At 43.3% G+C, this 20468-nt stretch overlaps 1 protein-coding gene across 3 annotated transcripts in view; it reads right to left on the minus strand.

Annotated features, from left to right (window-relative positions):
- LOC133463980 (echinoderm microtubule-associated protein-like 4) overlaps positions 1-20468 on the minus strand; it is a 54369-nt gene that overhangs the window by 27762 nt on the left and 6139 nt on the right. For all 3 annotated transcript variants that reach the window (XM_061745849.1, XM_061745847.1, XM_061745848.1), the window contains 10 exons: positions 17619-17759; positions 16999-17024; positions 16829-16864; positions 11123-11246; positions 10727-10876; positions 9521-9590; positions 4510-4620; positions 2951-3046; positions 202-336; positions 1-82 (listed from right to left, as the gene is read on the minus strand). The exon at positions 1-82 is cut by the window's left edge and continues 51 nt beyond it. In XM_061745849.1, the coding sequence (XP_061601833.1) occupies positions 1-82; positions 202-336; positions 2951-3046; positions 4510-4620; positions 9521-9590; positions 10727-10876; positions 11123-11246; positions 16829-16864; positions 16999-17024; positions 17619-17759 (971 nt within the window). The remainder of the gene's footprint in view (positions 83-201; positions 337-2950; positions 3047-4509; positions 4621-9520; positions 9591-10726; positions 10877-11122; positions 11247-16828; positions 16865-16998; positions 17025-17618; positions 17760-20468) is intronic.

Raw genomic sequence — 20468 nt, forward strand, 5'->3', positions numbered from 1 at the left:
GAACTCCCCCCGAGTCTCCGGTCAGAATCTCTCCAGAACTCAGGAAGGAAAGACACTGGACGAACTTGGGCTTCTCGTATTTCTGGAAACAGAACAGAACCGGGTTAGAGCAGGACCGGACCGGACCGGACCGGGACCGGCAGGACCGGACCAGGACCAGACCGGCAGGACCGGACCAGGACCAGGACCGGATTAACTCACCCCGAAGATTCCCTGTTTCCGGGCCAGAGAGTTCCCGGTCCAGGTCCAGAAGAAGATGTGGGATTTCCCACAGGTGACGATGGTGTTGGGGTCGGTGGGGTGGAACTCCACGGCCAGAACCACCTCGTTGGTCGACTACAACCAGAACCACAACAGAACCCAGCCCTCGTTAATGATGCCCAACGGAAACAACCACATTAAAATAATAATACAACTAGTGATGCACCTAAATGGAAATTTGTGGCCGAAACTAATAATAAACACTTGGCCGAATACCGAACAAAACCCAACATGGTTCTTCAGCAGTTTTTCATTTATTTTGCCAATTTTTTCACCATTGCATAAATCAAATAAATTTGAATTTAGGCTTTTCAAAGAAAAACATCTTTTACAAAATTACAAGGTAGAAAACATTTGTTGAACATAAAAAACTGAACATGTTTTAATTTCCCAGCATTTCTTAAATATTCCAGCAGACATTATACCAGCAAAGAACAATAACTTAAAATAAATAAATTAGCAAAATACATGTTTTGTCCATCTTTGAGCTTACGTTAGGCTTAACTGACTGAACATTGTAACATAGGCCTTAAAACAATAAAAATGTTTTTTATCATTTCAAATGATAAATCAAACTTGTAGCTGAAAGACTTTGCAGATGTTTCCCCTCTAGATATTTGAGCAGAACATTCATGTCAAACAGCCATTCTTGTTTTATTCTAACACTCTAAAACAGTGATTCTTAACCATAGGGCCGCGGCCCACACTTGGGCCGCGAGCGCCATCTAGTGGGCCGCCAAAAAAAAAATCAGTTTTGTACGTGTGGGCCGCGAGGGCCGCGGGACTGCATAGCAACTCCCAACCAAATGAGGAGAAGAAGACCCTCAGCTAGCTGTACGTGTAATAGTAAGATAAATGGTGTGTCTTTACAGAGAAAATCCTTCATTTTGCACAGAGTAGGTTTAGATCCGCCAGGATTAGGGATCGATTAATTGGATCTGCGCCCAGAGCGAGCGAGCGCGGCGTGCTCATTTATCCCGGCGCGTCCCCGCGGCCGGGGAGGTCGGCTGAGACTGCCGCTCGGGCGGTGGGCTCCGTCGTTACTGCTGAAAGATGGTAGATGTAGATGCGTGGGCTGTCGTGTCTGCTGGACTGGACTGTTCGGGCTTTCGAAAAAGCATCAGAAAGTAACTGCTGCAGCGCGACCAGAGAGCTGCGGTGCGGGCTGTGCCCGTCGCAGCTGATCAGGCTCGGATGAACCCGACACACTGAGTCCTGACAACTTATTAATGTAAATAACTTAAAGTAAAATCAAACTAAGTTTTGTCCTCGCTGTATTTTTAAATATGCAACCCGGAATGGACAAATTCATCCTGTTCAGTCTTCCCACTGGGACAAAACCAGTGTCTCATACGTTCAGAGACCGTGGCGTTCAAAGTGCGAAAGTGAAACGCCACTGAAACAAAACACAAAGTTTTTCATCAAACATATCCACTCAAGTCTGAACTGAAGTCACAGAAAATAAACTGACCATCTTAAAACACCTGCCCATGTTTGGGTCCACATACAGCTGTGAAGCAGCTTTCTCCACAATGAACATAATTAAAACTAAATATCGTTCCAGGCTCATCAATGAGCACCTCCACATGCATATGAGAACCTGAACCTTAAATTGTTAAGATGTGTTTATATTAATTTAGTATAAAAATGTGTTGAGACAATTAACAAAGAAAAGGGGAAATTCAAACTGCTGGTAGAGAAATAAAATAAGATGGCATTTGAAAAATAAAATAAAATCTACTTTATTTTTAAGAGAAAAAAATATGTTTAATTCAAGTTAAACATGTTAATTGGCAAATATGTACTTTTTTTAATATAACAGTCAGATGCAGATGTTGATACAACTATGAGGCTACTTGAATATATACACACACACACACACACACACACACACACACACACACACACACACACACACACACACACATATATATATATATATATATATATATATATATTATGATGTTCTGGACCTTCGCTTGAGTACATTTTCTCTAAATGGACCTCTTAAAGTTGAATACCCCTGCTATACAGTGTTTATATTTAATGGGCCCCGGGCCACTCTGTACTGAAAAAATTGGGCCCCAAGGTCAGAAAGGTTAAGAACCCCTGCTCTAAAATACTTCCACCCTGCTGACATGTTTGCACCACTTCACTCCACGCTCTAACGTTTGATTTCCTCATCTAAACCTGGAATAGATTGATTTATGTTGTTTTGGTTCCACCTGCTGGTGAATGTTGGTAAAATTCTTATGTGGTTACTTTTTGGTTGGCCAACACTTTATGTTTGTGGTGCAACAGTTACGGAGCGGCCAGTCTATTTCCTTATTTTACAACGCCGTTATTAATTGTTCGGTTTTTTCCCCACTTATTCCACCGAACACCCAAAGTGTTTTTTTGTCATTTTCGGCCGAACAATTTTGGTTACCGAACAATCAGTGCATCACTAAATACAATAAAGATAAAAGAGAAACATTACAAACATTACAAACATGAATCAAGGGTTTGAATTGACCAAACGTTTCCAACTTCAATGCATTTGTAAAATGTTCCAACTGTGAGCCGTCGCTAAACGCAGTTTTTCCAAATTCATCACCATAATCCAGAACTGACAGGAAGGATCAATAACCTGGTTCTGCAGGACGTAGGGACATTTTCTCTGTATTTATAATAGTAATAATAGTTTCACCTTGATCTCTGCGATCTTCAGCTTCTTCTGCCAGTCCCACACCGTCAGCATGTGGTCGTTACAGTCGTCAATAACGCCCAGGTGCTGCCCAGAGTCCTGCAATATCAATAATACTGATCAGATCAATAATACTGATCAGGAAACGTCAATAACGCCCAGGTGCTGCCCCGAGTCCTGCAAGATCAATAATACTGATCAGGACACGTCAATAACGCCCAGGTGCTGCCCCGAGTCCTGCAGGAGAGATCAGAGATCAATAATACTGATCAGATCAATAATAGTGATCAGGACATGTCAATCACACTCAGGTGCTGCCCCGAGTCCTGCAGGAGATCAATCAGAGATCAATGCTATTGATCAGTTATAAAGACGGGACAGCCGGAAGTTCAGGTCAGAGTCTGCTGAGGGTCTAGTGCACGGACGCCCAGCGGGTTTTTTGGCTGCTCTGCCAGGACTGTTGGCTCTCCAGTCCTCTGTGTGGAGGTGAGAGTTATTAAAGCCTAGCCCTGTTTAATTGCTATTGATCAGGACATGCTATTGATCAGGACTGTCCGGCTCTCCAGTCTCCTGTGTGGAGGTAAGAGTTATTAAAGCCTAGCCCTGGGTAAGTGTCTGTAATATTGATCTATTAAACCCTAGCCCTGTGTAAGTGTCTGTTGCTCTGTCATTTGTGGGGAAAACTTGACACATTTATCCGAGAAAAAGGAGGAATTGTGTGTGAGTCTTTTATATCCACTGCTGGCTAATAAATGCATTCATGTATCATTAGAGCTAAAGAGAGAGTGTGTGATTCACTTTAGCACAGCCGACCACTCTCTCAGGACATGCTATTGATCAGGACTATTGATCAGGACATGCTATTGATCAGGACATGCTATTGATCAGGACTATTGATCAGGACATGCTATTGATGAGGACATGCTAATGATCAGGACATGCTAATGATCAGGACATGCTAATGATCAGGACATGCTAATGATCAGGACACGCTATTGATCAGGACATGCTATTGATCAGGACATGCTAGTGATCAGGACATGTTATTGATCAGGACTATTGATCAGGACATGCTAGTGATCAGGGCATGCTATTGATTAGGACATGCTATTGATCAGGACATGCTAATGATCAGGACACGCTATTGATCAGGACATGCTATTGATCAGGACATGCTAGTGATCAGGACATGCTAGTGATCAGGACATGTTATTGATCAGGACTATTGATCAGGACATGCTAGTGATCAGGGCATGCTATTGATTAGGACATGCTATTGATCAGGACATGCTAATGATCAGGACACGCTATTGATCAGGACATGCTATTGATCAGGACATGCCATTGATCAGGACATGCTAATGCACCTGAGAATGCAGCGGGGTTAGGGTTAGGGGGGTATTAGCACCCTAGGGTTAATTTCCCAGAATGCAGCGGGGTTAGGGTTAGGATAGGGGGGTATTAGCACCCTAGGGTTAATTTCCCAGAATGCAGCAGGGTTAGGGTAGGGGGGTATTAGCACCCTAGGGTTAATTTCCCAGAATGCAGCAGGCCCAACCTACCGCCTTGGAGAACGCCAGCGAGCCGACTCCTCTCTCGAAGGTTCCGAGTCCGATGACCTGCAGCGTGGCGAGGCTGACGCTGTCCCAGACCCGGACGTGAGGCTGCAGGGCCTGCAGAACCAGAACCAGTTACAGTTACAGTAACCATGGCAACACGCTATCCCAGACCCGGGCGTGAGGCTGCAGGGCCTGAAGAACCAGAACCAGAACCAGTTACAGTAACCATGGCAACACGCTGTCCCAGACCCGGACGTGAGGCTGCAGAACCAGAACCAGTTATCAGAGGATCGTACCCATGGCAACACGAGCAGGTAGTTCAGTAGGAGGGCCTAACATAGCCTGAACCGCAACGTGCACCCATGCATGGCATACATCGTTGGATGCGTCTCCATCGTTCCTCGATGGGCATTACTTTTCTCAGTCAAAAGTGTTACCGTGGCAACGCGAGATGCCAAAAAGCAAAAAAAAAGGCCAAAATTCAGACGCTTATTGCTCGGCCGAACTTTATTGTAGAGACATCGTTGAAACTTTCAAACACTCGGCCCGATTGGCACTAACGGACCGTACAACGTCATCATGCCAATTATTACAGTTTTTGCGATATTAAACTTTCAATTTAAAAAAAAATGTCCATTTTAATTTGGACGCTTGTTGCTAGGCAACACGTTATCGTACAAACATCTTACAAATGTTCCCCCGACTCGGAACGCTGTGGACTTCAACATATTCAAATTTCATGAAGCTGTGATTCAAGGAAATCTTTTGTCAAAATCCAGGCCACATGGCCCCATTCATTCGGATGGGGTTTTTTACCATGGTGAAAAAAAAACCTAGCCGTTAACGTAGCCTGAACCGGAACGTGCACCCATGCATGGCATACATCAACACGTGTGGATCCATCGTGCCTCGATGGGCATTACTTTTCTCAGCCAAAAGCGTTACCGTGGCAACGCTAGTAGCCAAGACGTGGAAAAAAAAGGTTAAAATTCGGACACTTATGGCTCGCCCAAACTTTATCGTAGAGACATCGTTCAAATTAACAAACACTTGGTCCGATTGGTAATAAATGACTGTACAACCTCATCACGCTAATTATTACGGTTTTTGCGATATTAAACTTTCAATTAAAAAAAAATGTCCATTTGACTTGGATGCTTGTTGCTAGGCAACAGGTTATCGTAGGGACATGATTTAAAATGTTTCAAAACTCGCATCGCTGTGAACTACAACATATTCCAATTTCATGAAGCTGTGATTTACATAAATTTTAAGTCAAAATGCCTGCCAAATGGCCCCATCCCCAAAAGGTTTATTAACAACCTTTAACGGTTTATAAACAACCCTAAACTACTTCTTGGCCATTATTAATCACCCTAAACCACACAACCCCCAAGCAGGAGCTGTGGTTTATTAACAACCCTAAAGCACACCCCCTGTGGGGAGCACAGGAATTACAACTGTAAGACAACCACTACAGCCCCAAACCAAAGCAGCAAGAGGGGACGAATGGGCCGTAGTATTTTTATGCCCATATCAAAATTTCCTGAAATTTTCTAGTTATTCTTTTTCTTCTTCTTCTGATGAAAGGAGGGCCTTTTTCCCCCTAAACGTGCCCCAAAAGTCACCAAATTTTTCACCAAGCCAGGCCTGGTGAAAAATGTGACATTTAATGGTTTACATTAATGGGCGTGGCCTAACGGCTCAACAGCGCCCCCTAGAAAACTTTGTGCCTCAAGCCCAACAATACAGTTCGACGTACATGCACGAAAATCGCTACACATCTGTATCATGTCACAACTTAAAGAAAAGTCTCTTGGAGCCATGGCCCAAACCCAACAGGAAGTCGGACATTTTGAACATTTTGAATTAGTCGCGTAATATTGGCGCAATTTATGCCATTCCTTCGACAATTAATACGGCCCGAACCGTAACGTGCACTCAGGTGTGTTATACATCAAAATGTGCGTCTCCATCCTGCGACAACACGCATTAATTTTCTCTTTCAAAAGTGTTACCGTGGCGACGCTAGACGCCAACAAGCGCGTCCCCCCTTCATCTGGTTGGTCCATATTTGATAGTTCCCCAAAAAGCACCAAATTTTGCATGCAAGCCAGGCCTGGCGATAAATGTGATATTTCATGGTTTGCATTAATGGGCGTGGCCTAACGGCTCAACAGCGCCCCCTAGAATACTTTTCTCTCATAACTTTTGAATGGTTTGATATAGAGAGTCGTGGGTGGTGTCGTTTCTGATATGTTTATGGGGGCGGTGGCCGTGAGTGCGAGGGCCCGTTCATCCGTTCATGCTGCAGCCTGAACCTGCACCAGGGTGGAGGCCCGTTCATCCGTTCATCCGTTCATGCTGCAGCCTGAACCTGCACCAGGGTGGAGGCCCATTCATCCGTTCATGCTGCAGCCTGAACCTGCACCAGCGTGGAGGCCCGTTCATCCGTTCATCCGTTCATCCATTCATGCTGCAGCCTGAACCTGCACCGGGGTGGAGGCCCGTTCATCCGTTCATCCGTTCATCCGTTCATGCTGCAGCCTGAACCTGCACCAGGGTGGAGGCCCGTTCATCCGTTCATCCGTTCATGCTGCAGCAGCTTTAATTGCTAGTTATTGTTGTAAAGTTGCAGCTGATTAACCTGGAATCAGAGCGACTGGAGGATGTAGCTTAGAAAATAAATTAATGTAAGTCCCAGTCAGAAACTCGTGACTAAAAACCAGAACCAAACCTGTAAAAACATGATAAACCCACATTTTTACACTTCACGTTCTGCACGAACAGTCTCTGTTTCTCTCTTTCTCTTTCAGAGAAACAGTTAGGAGCCGGACACGCACAGACACGTCTGTGTTTGGGAGGATCTGAGTCTGGCTGCAGACCAAACTATGAACGGATTCCTTTAGTGCATTTCTGTTCAGATCTGTGTTCCACCTTCAGGTCGCTCTCTCTTCTGCTGAATCAATGAAGGTGATCGGTTCTGTTATCTGATATTTTAGAAGCAGAACTTTCTGTTTGAGAATCTGTTAAGGACGTTATTTTAACAACATTGTGCTTTTAAAAAAAAACATTTTAGTCCAGAGAATAGTTTCACAACGCAGAGATGACGAGGCGCCGCGCCAACATGTCTGAGGATTAAAACTATTACCGGTACTCTAAAACTATTACACGTCTACTGAGGATTAAACTATTACATGTCTGAGGATTAAAACTATTACTCTAAAACTATTACATGTTATTAAAACTATTACACGTCTACTGAGGATTAAAACTATTACATGTCTGAGGATTAAAACTATTACATGTTATTAAAACTATTACATGTTATTAAAACTATTACATGTGAGAATTAAAACTATTACATGTTACTGAGGATTAAAACTATTACACGTTGTTAAAACTATTACATATTTCTACTGAGGATTAAAACTATTACATGTGAGAATTAAAACTATTACATGTGAGAATTAAAACTATTACATGTGAGAATTAAAACTATTACACGTCTACTGAGGATTAAAACTATTACATGTTATTAAAACTATTACATGTTACTGAGGATTAAAACTATTACTTTCTCAGGTGATTCTTGAACTTAGAAAAGTAAAATCTATCAGCGTTTGTCCAAAAGTGATTTCTGAAATTGTAAACTATTTGCATTGTCACATGAAAAATTACTGAAATGATTACCGTATTTTCGCGACCATACGGCGCACTGTGTGGAAAGGCGCACCCTCAGTTTTGTGTGTCATTTTTGGTTTTAAAACACACATACGGCGCACCGACCCAAAAGGCGCCGTCTACACAGACGGAGCTGCACACACACGCGCTGCAAAACACACACGCGCTAAAAATAGAGCGGAAGCAAAACTTAGTTTGATATTTTATTTCACTTTTCACATCAATCAAACCCTTCAAAGGTTCATATTCTGTTTCTGCATTAAAGAATTTTAAAAAACCACGGGTAGCCGCACATAAACCTGTCTCAGCCACTGATCATCTCCTCATCCATCCAGCCCTTTTCATTTCACTCTGGCTGGAAAAGTCTGTTTAGGCAACGCTTTTCTTTTAAAAATCACCATAGCCGGCAGTTTCTGTCCATCAGCGTGGCAGCAAGCACAAGAGTAAATAAACTTTTCATACCCCGTTGTGCTGCGGATCCCGACCGCAGCGGTCCCTCGCCCCTCGCGCTGGACTGGGTCCGCTCCCCGCTCCGCCCCCCCGCGCCGGTCCCGCGTCCCGGGTCCCCGCGCTGGTACCGGGTTGTATCCGACAGGAGCTCCGCTCCGCTAATTCAGCTGCGCCAGGCAAGCGCCACATAAATGAGAATGTGTGTGTTTCGTGCCGCGAATACACACCCGCGCATGTCGGAGATTCGGTACCGGGTTTGTAACCGACAGATTTGGCTGGAAATCTCGGAGAGTGAAGCTGATCCGACCTGGGACAGACCCCAGAAATCTCTGCTCTCAAAGCGGGCGGGAACCAGGTCATCGGACCGCTTTGGGAACCAGGAAGTCGGGCTGCAGCAGCGCCCATCACCGCGGCTTTAACCGGGGAATGTGACCGGCATTTCAGCCGGATCTGCCGCGGGGATGCGGCGATCGGACCCCGCAACCCCACGGCAGGTGCTTCCTCGGTTCCGACATGTAAAACACACGCGCGCTGCAGAACAAGTGTGCTTATTTAAATAGAGCGGAGCAAAACTTAGTTTGATTGTATTTTATTTCACTTTACACATCAAGCAAATCCTTAAAAGTTTTCATCTTCTGTTCCGCATTAATCAGCTCAGTGGAGTCTCATTCACGTCCGCAACTCACGGGGGCTTCACCCGCCCCCTTCTCTTTTTACCGTTCTCATGGTGGCCGGCCTTACATTACCGTAATTCAGGTAATAGACACGGCACACCGTTTCTTAAGGCGCCCGGGACAAATACGGTATTAAAGACAGTTTAATAACCTTTTTAATGAACCTGTTCTAATTGTAATGAATTAAAGTGTGGGTTTGTTCTCACCCGTCCGTCCTTGTCCACTCCGGCGATCTGACCCGTAGCGATGCGGATTTTATCAGGATGGACGGCCAGGCTGGAGACAGAAAGATGATGTCACTGATGATGTCACTCTGGTGATGTCACTCTGGTGATGTCACTCTGGTGATGTCACTCAGCGTCACCACAGAGCAGCCAGTAGCAGCTAGCAGCAGCTAATAGCAGCCAGTAGCAGATAGAGGTGGGTGCAATTCATCGATGTGTCGATGCATCGCGATGCGTCACGTGACGATTTGGAATCGATTCATTAAATTTTTTTTTTTTTTTTGTTATCCTTATTCCAGACTGAATAAGCTGCTGAATCATTTCATTTTCAAGAATGCACATTTATTCTTGTTCACTTGAAATATGGCAGATATGTTTACACTAAGTTCATATCTAGTTTACTTGAATTAATGAACTCATTAAATCCAGGGCTTGAGCGTTTTCAGTGTTTTCACCAATAGAGGGCGCTCTCATGCAAGTGCAGCTTTCCCTGGTCAAAGTTAAGGAAGTCAAAGAGCAAATGTTTACATAGTCATAAAATACATTATTTTGTGTCTTTGAAAAATACATGTCAAATGTTCAAAAAACCTTGTTATTTACTTAATGAGTGTTGTTAGAGGAACTTAGTTCATTGATTGGCTATTTATTTACAAATGTAGCCACAGATGAAGACAAAAATCAATCTTGTATGGAAAAAAGCATTAAAAATCACAATAATCCAAGAATCGTGGCACCAATAATCGAATCGACAATCGTTATAATCGAAGAATGGAAGCTCCAATAATCGAAATCGAATCGAATCCTGAGGTTCCCTTGTTTGCACACCCCTACGTAGCAGAGCAGCTAGTAGCAGCCAATGGCAGAGCAGCTAGCAGCGTAGCAGCTAGTAGCGGCTAGTAGCAGAGCAGCTAGTAGCAGAGCAGCTAGTAGCAGCTAATAGCAGCTAGTAGCAGCTAGTAGCGGCTAGTAGCAGAGCAGCCAATAGCAGCTAGTAACAGATCAGCTAGCAGCAGCTAGTAGCAGAGTAGCTAGTAGCAGCTAGTAGCAGCCAATAGCAGCTAGTAGCAGCTAGCAGCAGCAGAGCAGCTAGCAGCAGCTAGTAGCAGCTAGTAGCGGCTAGCAGCAGAGCAGCTAGCAGCAGAGCAGCAGCTAGTAGCGGCTAGTAGCGGCTAGCAGCAGAGCACTCACCACTTGACACAGTCCGTGTGTCCCAGGTAATGTCTCTGCGTCCGCTCCTCGTAGTTGAACAGAACGACCACCGACGCTACGAAGTAAAGCATCTCCCCGGTGGGGAGGAGGTAGACGTTGGAGCGGCAGTCCCGGCCCCGGTAGCCGTACCTGCAGACCGGGTCAAGGAAACACCTGGAGACAAACAGCTGGAAACACCTGGAGACACCTGGACCACAGCAGGTTCTAATCCGCTCCTGCATCGTGACTATTTATCCACTTGTGTTGGTACAAAAATCGGGTCCTAAACAGTTTTATTTGCAGCATTTCTGTCTCCACATGGTTTTATCTCTTAGTGAAAGTGCAGTAACTAAAGATGATTAAACTAAATGCTTAAACGTGGAACTTCAAGGATACACCCATTCCATCTTGAGTCTCTCCGGGGGAAGTTCTGTGCGAACGTCGTCGTAGTTTTCCACGTCTGACGGGATGAACATGGTGATGGGTCGGCCGCGCATGAACATCTTGATGTGATTTCCCTCTGAAACCAAACACAGACACGTTGAGTCTCCACTTCCTAATAATCATTCAGGTCTAAACTCTAATTCCAGTTCCTTTCAGCCCCGACTATAACCATTAAAGTTCTCTTCCATCCAAGTGAATCACTCACAGGTTTAGTAACAGATCGTTATCTTATGCCGATGGAAACCCAGATAAACATGTAGAGACTCTGCAACAACCGCCTCACTGCCAACAATTATCCAGTTTTACCAGAAATATGAAACCAAAATACGGAATATTAAACTTAAACTTAAACTTAAACTTTATTTATTTATATAGCACCAACTCATGCAGTGTAAGTGCAACTCATGGTGCTTTACATACAGAGATAAAATAACAATCAAAAGTACAGTTTAAAACATCCCATACGACCCCACCCCCCACGCATACACACACCCTCACTCACACTCATACACATGTGCATACACTCACACGCCCACACACACACACACACACACACACACACACACAATAAGTGGACTGGTGACATGGCTTAGCACTAACGATCCAGGTGAGGAAAACACTACCTATGGGTGGCCGTCCACACCGAGAGGCTCCACCGGCCATGACCACAAGGAGCATCGCCACAGAGACACCCCCAACCCGGACAGACCAGGACAGACCCCACACAGAAGGTGGAGTCCCTCCCCCAGCTACCCAGGCCTGAGGGACCCCCATGACGACACCCCCATGGGCGGAGCAGGCACACCTCCCTGTGTGGACGACCCCCCTGAGGAAACACTGGAGCTAAAAACTAAAAGATTAAGAGAAAGTAAAAAATGCCTAAAAAGTGTAAAATTTTAGAAAAATCTATACAAAACTTAAGATGAATAATAAATAACATAAAATACAAAGTCACTCAAATGGATTAAAGGTCAGATAAAAGCCAAGCTAAAAAGGTGTGTCTTGAGCCTCCTTTTAAAAGTATCAACGTTCTCTGCGGTCCTGAGGTTCTCTGGCAGGCTGTTCCATAAATAAGGGCCATAATGGCTGAATGCAGCCTCACCGTGGGTTTTGGTCGCGGTTCGGGGAATGGTTAAGAGGCCGGTGCCAGAGGACCTCAGGGTCCGCGAGGGTTGATACAGTAAAAGCAGATCAGATAAATAAGATGGCCCAAGACCGTTAAGACATTTAAAAACCAGTAAAAGAACCTTAAAATCAATCCTGAAGCGGACGGGGAGCCAATGCAGCGATTTTAAAACAGGTGTAATGTGCTCCCGCCCTCTGGTCCTCGTCAGCACGCGGGCGGCTGAATTCTGTAATAGTTGTAGGTTCTTAATACTCTTTTTAGGAAGACCAGAGAGCAGGGCATTACAATAATCTAAACGACATGAGATAAAAGCATGCATCAGCACCTCCGTGCTGGCCTGAGAGAGAAACGGGCGGACTCTGGCTATATTCTTAAGATGGTAAAAACCTATCTTCGTAATATTCTTTATGTGTGGAATAAAAGTGAGCTCAGAGTCAAAAATAACACCCAGGTTCTTTACACATTTCGAAGGTTTAAAATCTTGTAGTTTTGGTAAAAGTTTCTCTCTCTGGCCTTCAGGACCAATAACTAAAACTTCTGTTTTGTCCTGGTTGAGCTGTAGGAAATTATCTGCCATCCATGACTTAATATCTAAAATACAGTTAAAAAGGGCATCAAGTGGCCCTGTGTCATCAGGAGACACAGCGATGTACAGCTGTGTGTCGTCAGCGTAGCTGTGGAAGCTGATGCCGTGTCTCCTGATGACGTCCCCCAAGGGAAGCATGTAAAGGTTAAAAAGAAGCGGACCTAAAATTGACCCTTGGGGGACCCCACACTTAATTTTATGCATTCTGGAGGAACATGTATCCAAACTTACAAAGAAAGATCGATCTGTGAGATAGGAGCGGAACCAGCTAAAAACAGTACCAGAGAGGCCCACCAGGTGCTTCAGTCTGTTTAATAAAATGTGATGGTCTACTGTATCGAAGGCGGCACTAAGATCCAGTAGAACCAAGACTGTCAGTTTGCGGTTATCTAAATTGCACCTGATGTCATTTAAAATCTTTAAAAGGGCTGTCTCGGTGCTGTGGTTCATCCTAAAGCCAGACTGAAATTTCTCTGAAATATTGTTTCTTATTAAAAAATAATTTACTTGGTTAAAAACCAGCTTTTCTAAAATCTTACTTAAAAAGGGTAAGTTGGATACAGGTCTGTAGTTATTAAAAATGCTGTGATCTAAATTGCTCTTCTTCAGAAGGGGCTTCACCACCGCCATTTTAAAGGCGGCAGGGAAGACACCCGTCTGAAGAGAGCAATTTACTATATTTAAAATATGTTCCTCAAAGAATTCATAAAATGTCTTTAAAAGTGATGTGGGAATAGGATCTAAAAGGCAGGTTGTTGGGTTTACCTGGGAGAAAACTCGACCAAGGGTCCTCGCATCAACCAGGGCAAAACTCTCCAGTGTTTCCTCGGATAAAAGCAACTGTCCAGATGTGTTAAAAATGACATTTTGATGTGGTAAAAGACTGGACCTAATGTTGTCAATTTTACTTCCAAAGTGGTCTGCAAAATCCTCACAAAGATTGTCTGTTGGTGGTTGTGAGGAATTCTTAAAATGTACATTTGTTAAAAGATCGAAGGTGGAGAAAAGAAATCGAGGATTGTTTTTATTGTCTGTAATGAGTTTTGAGAAATGAGCAATCCTTGCCTGTTTGACGGTTTTATTGTAGGATTTGAGTTGTTCACGAAATATTTGATAATGTATTGTAAGTTTACTTTTTCTCCACCTTCTCTCAGCACTCCTGCATTTTCTTTTTGATTTTTTGACTTCCTCAGTTCTCCATGGGGGTGTAGGCTTAGTTTTTATGGTTTTTGTTAAAAGTGGAGCAACTGAGTTCAGTGTAGATTCCAGTTTCCTGTTAAAATTATCAACAATAAAATCACATGATGCAGGTAAAACATCAGCAGGAGTGCTCTCTAAAATCTCAATAAAATTTGCAGCCACTTCAGAAGTTAGGTAGCGTTCCGCGTATTCCGACAATAATCTGACATTTGTAAGTAACACCAACTTAATTTACAAGAAAAGTCAGCAGTCTGTTCTGTCTTAGAAAACTGTCCAAGTTCCATGTTGATTTATCCTTGATGTCCATGTTCTATCGTTTTTCTTTCATTTGTTGGATTTCATCATTTAGGGTAAAGCAGAAAATGGTTCTTACTAACGTGGTTAATGTGTGTAATAAAATAATAAAACTGTTCTTACCAAGGTGTTAATGTCTGTAGTAAAATAATAAAACTGTTCTTACCAAGGTGTTAATGTCTGTAATAAAATAATAAAACTGTTCTTACCAAGGTGTTAATGTCTGTAATAAAATAATAAAATAATAAACTGTTCTTACCAAGGTGTTAATGTCTGTATTAAAATAATAAAACTGTTCTTACCAAGGTGTTAATGTCTGTAATAAAATAATAAAATAATAAACTGTTCTTACCAAGGTGTTAATGTCTGTAATAAAATAATAAAACTGTTCTTACCAAGGTGTTAATGTCTGTAATAAAATAATAAAACTGTTCTTACCAAGGTGTTAATGTCTGTAATAAAATAATAAAACTGTTCTTACCAAGGTGTTAATGTCTGTAATAAAATAATAAAACTGTTCTTACCAAGGTGTTAATGTCTGTAATAAAATAATAAAACTGTTCTTACCAAGGTGTTAATGTCTGTAATAAAATAATAAAACTGTTCTTAACAAGGAGTTAATGTGTGTAGTAGGAATGGGTGATATTTTACCGTTCACGATAAACCGTCAAAAAAAATGGCAATAGTATCTAATTTGTGGCGTGTTCCAACCACAGGTTAATTTGCACATTTTATTTATATTAGAAGAGTCATCACTGATAGGGTTTTATTTTCAGTGAACTTTTATTTATCTGTCCTGTTTCTTTATTTATCAGGTTGTATTTTTTTGAGTCATTCCAGTTTTCAGTACAGGTGTAACTCATTTAATTGGTTTTTATTACTTCAATGTAATTGGTGTAGTTTAGTATTTAGTATCTTTTACAGCAGTGATTTGGCTCCAAAGACTGAATGTGGTGATAGATTTATATTTACAAAGGTGGAGTTGAATTGGTATTTTTTTTATCGTCATTTTTATCGTTATCGGGATAAATGCCAGAAATTATCGTGATACATGTTTTTGTCCATACCGCCCAGCCCTAGCCTGTGGTAAAATAACTGTCTCTGCTCAGGTTCTGTAGAACAAACAGCTGTAACTCTGACTGTTCCGTCCTCTAGAGTCTCAGTTCCATCGGGTTCATCGCTCACACTCCAACTCAACACTAACAGATCACTATCAGATCTCGTCAGATCTCGTTAGTTCGTCAGATCTCGTTAGTTCGTCAGATCTCGTTAGTTCGTCAGATCTCGTTAGTTCGTCAGATCTCGTTAGTTCGTCAGATCTCGTTAGTTCGTCAGATCTCGTTAGTTCGTCAGATCTCGTCGCTGCCGGACGTGGCTGAAGGATCAAGCAAGGTGATCAACACTCAGACTTTAACGTTGGGGGAGCAAAGCCGTAAACTGGATGTGATTCTTGAACAGAATCTCAGGCTGGCGGCGTCTTTGACCTCATTGGTAAGATGGAGAAGACCTTGGAGAAGTTGGAAGCTCGGCTTGGCGGGAATTGATCACAAATTCGTCTGATTGGAGTCGCCATTGATGAACCAGAGACTGAAGGCAGACGGAAAATTACTGAGTCTGTCTGTTTTCAATATAATTGTTGATTCTATAATCTGGCCTTGACAGGGCGGTTTGGCCGATCGCTCTGGTCACAATCTCCCTGGTGGAATGTAAAGTCACAATCTCTCTGGTGGAATGTAAAGTCACAATCTCCCTGGTGGAATGTAAAGTCACAATCTTCCTGGTGGAATGTAAAGTCACAATCTCCCTGGTGGAATGTAAAGTCACAATCTCCCTGGTGGAATGTAAACAAGATGGCTCTGCCCCCACTAACCCTCCCCTCTCAGGAACATCTGTGGACCTGGATCAGAACTGACCGAGCCGTCTGATAACATCAAGGACATTGGCTGAGAGCAGCTCTGGGTGAAGTTCAGACTTACCCCCCCGACTTGCCCCCCCCCCCCCCCCCCATACCCATGCAAGTTATGATGTTGTTTTGTTGTGTGTATGTTGCTTTTCGGTGCTGAGGTGTTTTTTGCACCTTAACACTAGGTATTAATACACAGTGTGAAGATCCTTTTCTCTCCTCCTCCATCCCAATGTCTTCCTTCCTCTAAAAATGGCGTCCGTATTAACGGAGCCATCGGTGTGAACCGGAGTCAAGTTCTCTCGTCTGATTTATGGCAATAAATAAAGCAATAAAGCCTTTTCTGATTCTGAGATCTCGTTAGTTCGTCAGATCTCGTTAGTATCTCGTTAGTTCATTAGTATCTCGTTAGCTCGTCAGATCTCGTTAGCTCGTCAGATCTCGTTAGTATCTCGTTAGTTCGTCAGATCTCGTTAGTATCTCGTTAGCTCGTCAGATCTCGTTAGCTCGTCAGATCTCGTTAGCTCGTCAGATCCACATCAAACTCACCAGCTTGGCTGTTTTTCTCTCGAGTCGACATTTTAGCTGGTTTGAGACAAAAACATGGATTTGAGACAAAAACATGGATTTGAGACACAGAAGTAACAACAGATGGAGATGATGATGATGATGATGATGATGATGATGATGATGATGAAGGAACGAGGAGGAACATTTACCTTGATTCACCACCGGATCCTTGTGTCTGAAAGAGAAGAAGAAAACCTGAGAACTAGAGACCTGGACCAGCTCACCTGTAGTTACACCTGTTACACCTGTGGTCCTACCTGTCTGAGTTCTCATCTGTGGTCCTACCTGTCTGAGTTCTCATCTGTGGTCCTACCTGTCTGAGTTCTCACCTGTGGTCCTACCTGTCTGAGTTCTCACCTGTGGTCCTACCTGTCTGAGTTCTCACCTGTGGTCCTACCTGTCTGAGTTCTTACCTGTCTGAGTTCTCACCTGTGGTCATACCTGTCTGAGTTCTCACCTGTGGTCCTACCTGTCTGAGTTCTCACCTGTGGTCATACCTGTCTGAGTTCTCACCTGTGGTCCTACCTGTCTGAGTTCTCACCTGTGGTCCTACCTGTCTGAGTTCTCACCTGTGGTCATACCTGTCTGAGTTCTCACCTGTGGTCCTACCTGTCTGAGTTCTCACCTGTGGTCCTACCTGTCTGAGTTCTTACCTGTCTGAGTTCTCACCTGTGGTCATACCTGTCTGAGTTCTCACCTGTGGTCCCACCTGTGGTCCTACCTGTCTGTGGTCTCACCTGTCTGAGTTCTTACCTGTCGGAGTTCTTACCTGTCGGAGTTCTTGGCCACCTTGGCCAGCAGTCTGGACGTGGACGCCGCCTTCACCAGTTTGTTCCGGTTTTCCTCGGAGGTTTCCCAGGTGCTGCTCTGAGAACGTTCCATACCTGAGGACCGTTTCACGCTGTGGCCCCTGGTACAGGTACAGGTGCACACACACACACACACACACACACACACACACACACACACACACACACACACACACACACACACACACACACACACACACACACACACACACACACACACACAGTCAGCATGAGGAGGCGGAGCCTCAGCGGCTTCAACTGTTACTGTTGGAACAGCTTGATGAAGGAGGAATAAGAGGCGGTTAGAAGAAACGGGCCAGAAGAGTTAGAGTTAGAGGGGGTTACAGTCATAAAGGGTTACAGTTGTAAAGGGTTGCAGTTGTAAAAGTTACAGCGGTAGCTCTGATGAAACCAAACAGATCCAACTTTTTAAAGAGTAGAGACGTTTTGGACCGAGCCACGAAGAACCGCTGAAGATCCGGGATCAACTCCGAGTAACTGGTGGTCGGCGTTGGGCAGCATGTTGAGGTTCCTACCCACACCAAGGGCCACACTCTGGATCTGGTTATTATCTGGTTATCATCACTGACTCTGGATCTGGTTATTATCTGGTTATTATCACTGACTCTGGATCTGGTTATTATCACTGACTCTGGATCTGGTTATTATCACTGACTCTGGATCTGGTTATTATCTTATTACCACTGACTCTGGATCTGGTTATCACTGACTCTGGATCTGGTTATTATCACTGACTCTGGATCTGGTTATTATCACTGACTCTGGATCTGGTTATTATCACTGACTCTGGATCTGGTTATTATCTCTGACTCTGGATCTGGTTATTATCACTCTGGATCTGGTTATTATCACTCTGGATCTGGTTATTATCTGGTTATAATCAATAACTCTGGATCTGGTTATAATCAATAACTCTGGATCTGGTTATTATCTGGTTATTATCAATAACTCTGGATCTGGTTATTATCACTGACTCTGGATCTGGTTATTATCAATAACTCTGGATCTGGTTATTATCTGGTTATTATCAATAACTCTGGATCTGGTTATTATCTGGTTATTATCAATAACTCTGGATCTGGTTATTATCTGGTTATTATCAATAACTCTGGATCTGGTTATTATCACTGACTCTGGATCTGGTTATTATCACTGACTCTGGATCTGGTTATTATCTGGTTATTATCAATAACTCTGGATCTGGTTATTATCACTGACTCTGGATCTGGTTATTATCAATAACTCTGGATCTGGTTATTATCTGGTTATTATCAATAACTCTGGATCTGGTTATTATCTGGTTATTATCAATAACTCTGGATCTGGTTATTATCAATAACTCTGGATCTGGTTATTATCTGGTTATTATCACTCTGGATCTGGTTATTATCTGGTTATTATCACTGACCCTGAATCTGGTTATTATCTGGTTATTATCAATAACTCTGGATCTGGTTATTATCAATAACTCTGGATCTGGTTATTATCTGGTTATTATCTGGTTATTACCACTGACTCTGGATCTGGTTATTATCTGGTTATTACCACTGACTCTGGATCTGGTTATTATCTGGTTATTACCACTGACTCTGGATCTGGTTATTATCTGGTTATTACCACTGACTCTGGATCTGGTTATTATCTGGTTATTACCACTGACTCTGGATCTGGTTATTATCTGGTTATTATCACTGACTCTGGATCTGGTTATTATCTGGTTATTACCACTGACTCTGGATCTGGTTATTATCTGGTTATTACCACTGACTCTGGATCTGGTTATTATCTGGTTATTATCACTGACTCTGGATCTGGTTATTACCACTGACTCTGGATCTGGTTATTATCACTGATTCTGATTCCATCGCAGGTCCGGGCCGTCGGTCTCTCGTTGTACAACGTGACCCGATCTTGGTGAGATCTGGTGACTGGACCAGAGACGTAGGCATATTAGGGCCTAGGCCCGCCCACTTTTTTGATTGGCCCAGGGCCCGCCCTGAGAAAACTTGCATGATTTTTATTATATATTAATAAAATGATATTTTTTATTCACTCATTAAAAAATATGCTTAACATTGACATTCCAAGCAAACAAAAACGTATAAAAATGTATTAATAATAAAAACGTTTTATTCTCTGTCAACTGTTACAACGGAACTAACTTTAGCAATGATTTTCCGGCGAACACTGCGTGCTGCGCTCGCTGCTGCTTACTTTTGTTTTCAGACAGCGTACGCAATTAGCTGAATATTAAACACCAGTTGTCTTTTTTTAATGGGGGAAATGTGTTTGCAAATCAACAATGCTCAATTTTGTATTAAATAATATTTCAAGCATAGCTACGCTATATAAAAATAATGATGTACTCTAGTAGTCAGTCCACTGTGTCAGTGTGCACTTGAGGACAGCAGGGTGCGCTGTTTCACTTAAATAGGATCATTAACCTTAAGGTTGTTTCTGCATTAGTGGATATTATATTGATTTTTCCTCTGGCAAAAGTTGGCCCGCCCACTTTTCTTCAGGCCCGCCCTATTCAAAATCTCTGACTACGTCCCTGGACTGGACCACCAGAAGAAGAAGAGAAGAGCAACATGCATGAAGAGGACAGGGTCAGCTGACCCCAGCGGGTCAGCTGACCCAGGTGAGCAGAGCGGGTCAGGTGACCCCAGCGGGTCAGGTGACCCCAGCGGGTCAGCTGACGGGTCAGGTGACCCAGGTGTAGCAGAGCGGGTCAGGTGACCCCAGCGGGTCAGCTGACGGGTCAGGTGACCCAGGTGAGCAGAGCAGAG

This window comes from Cololabis saira, chromosome 17 (genome assembly GCF_033807715.1).
Source record: "Cololabis saira isolate AMF1-May2022 chromosome 17, fColSai1.1, whole genome shotgun sequence".
In the NCBI taxonomy this organism is placed as follows: Eukaryota; Metazoa; Chordata; class Actinopteri; order Beloniformes; family Belonidae; genus Cololabis; species Cololabis saira.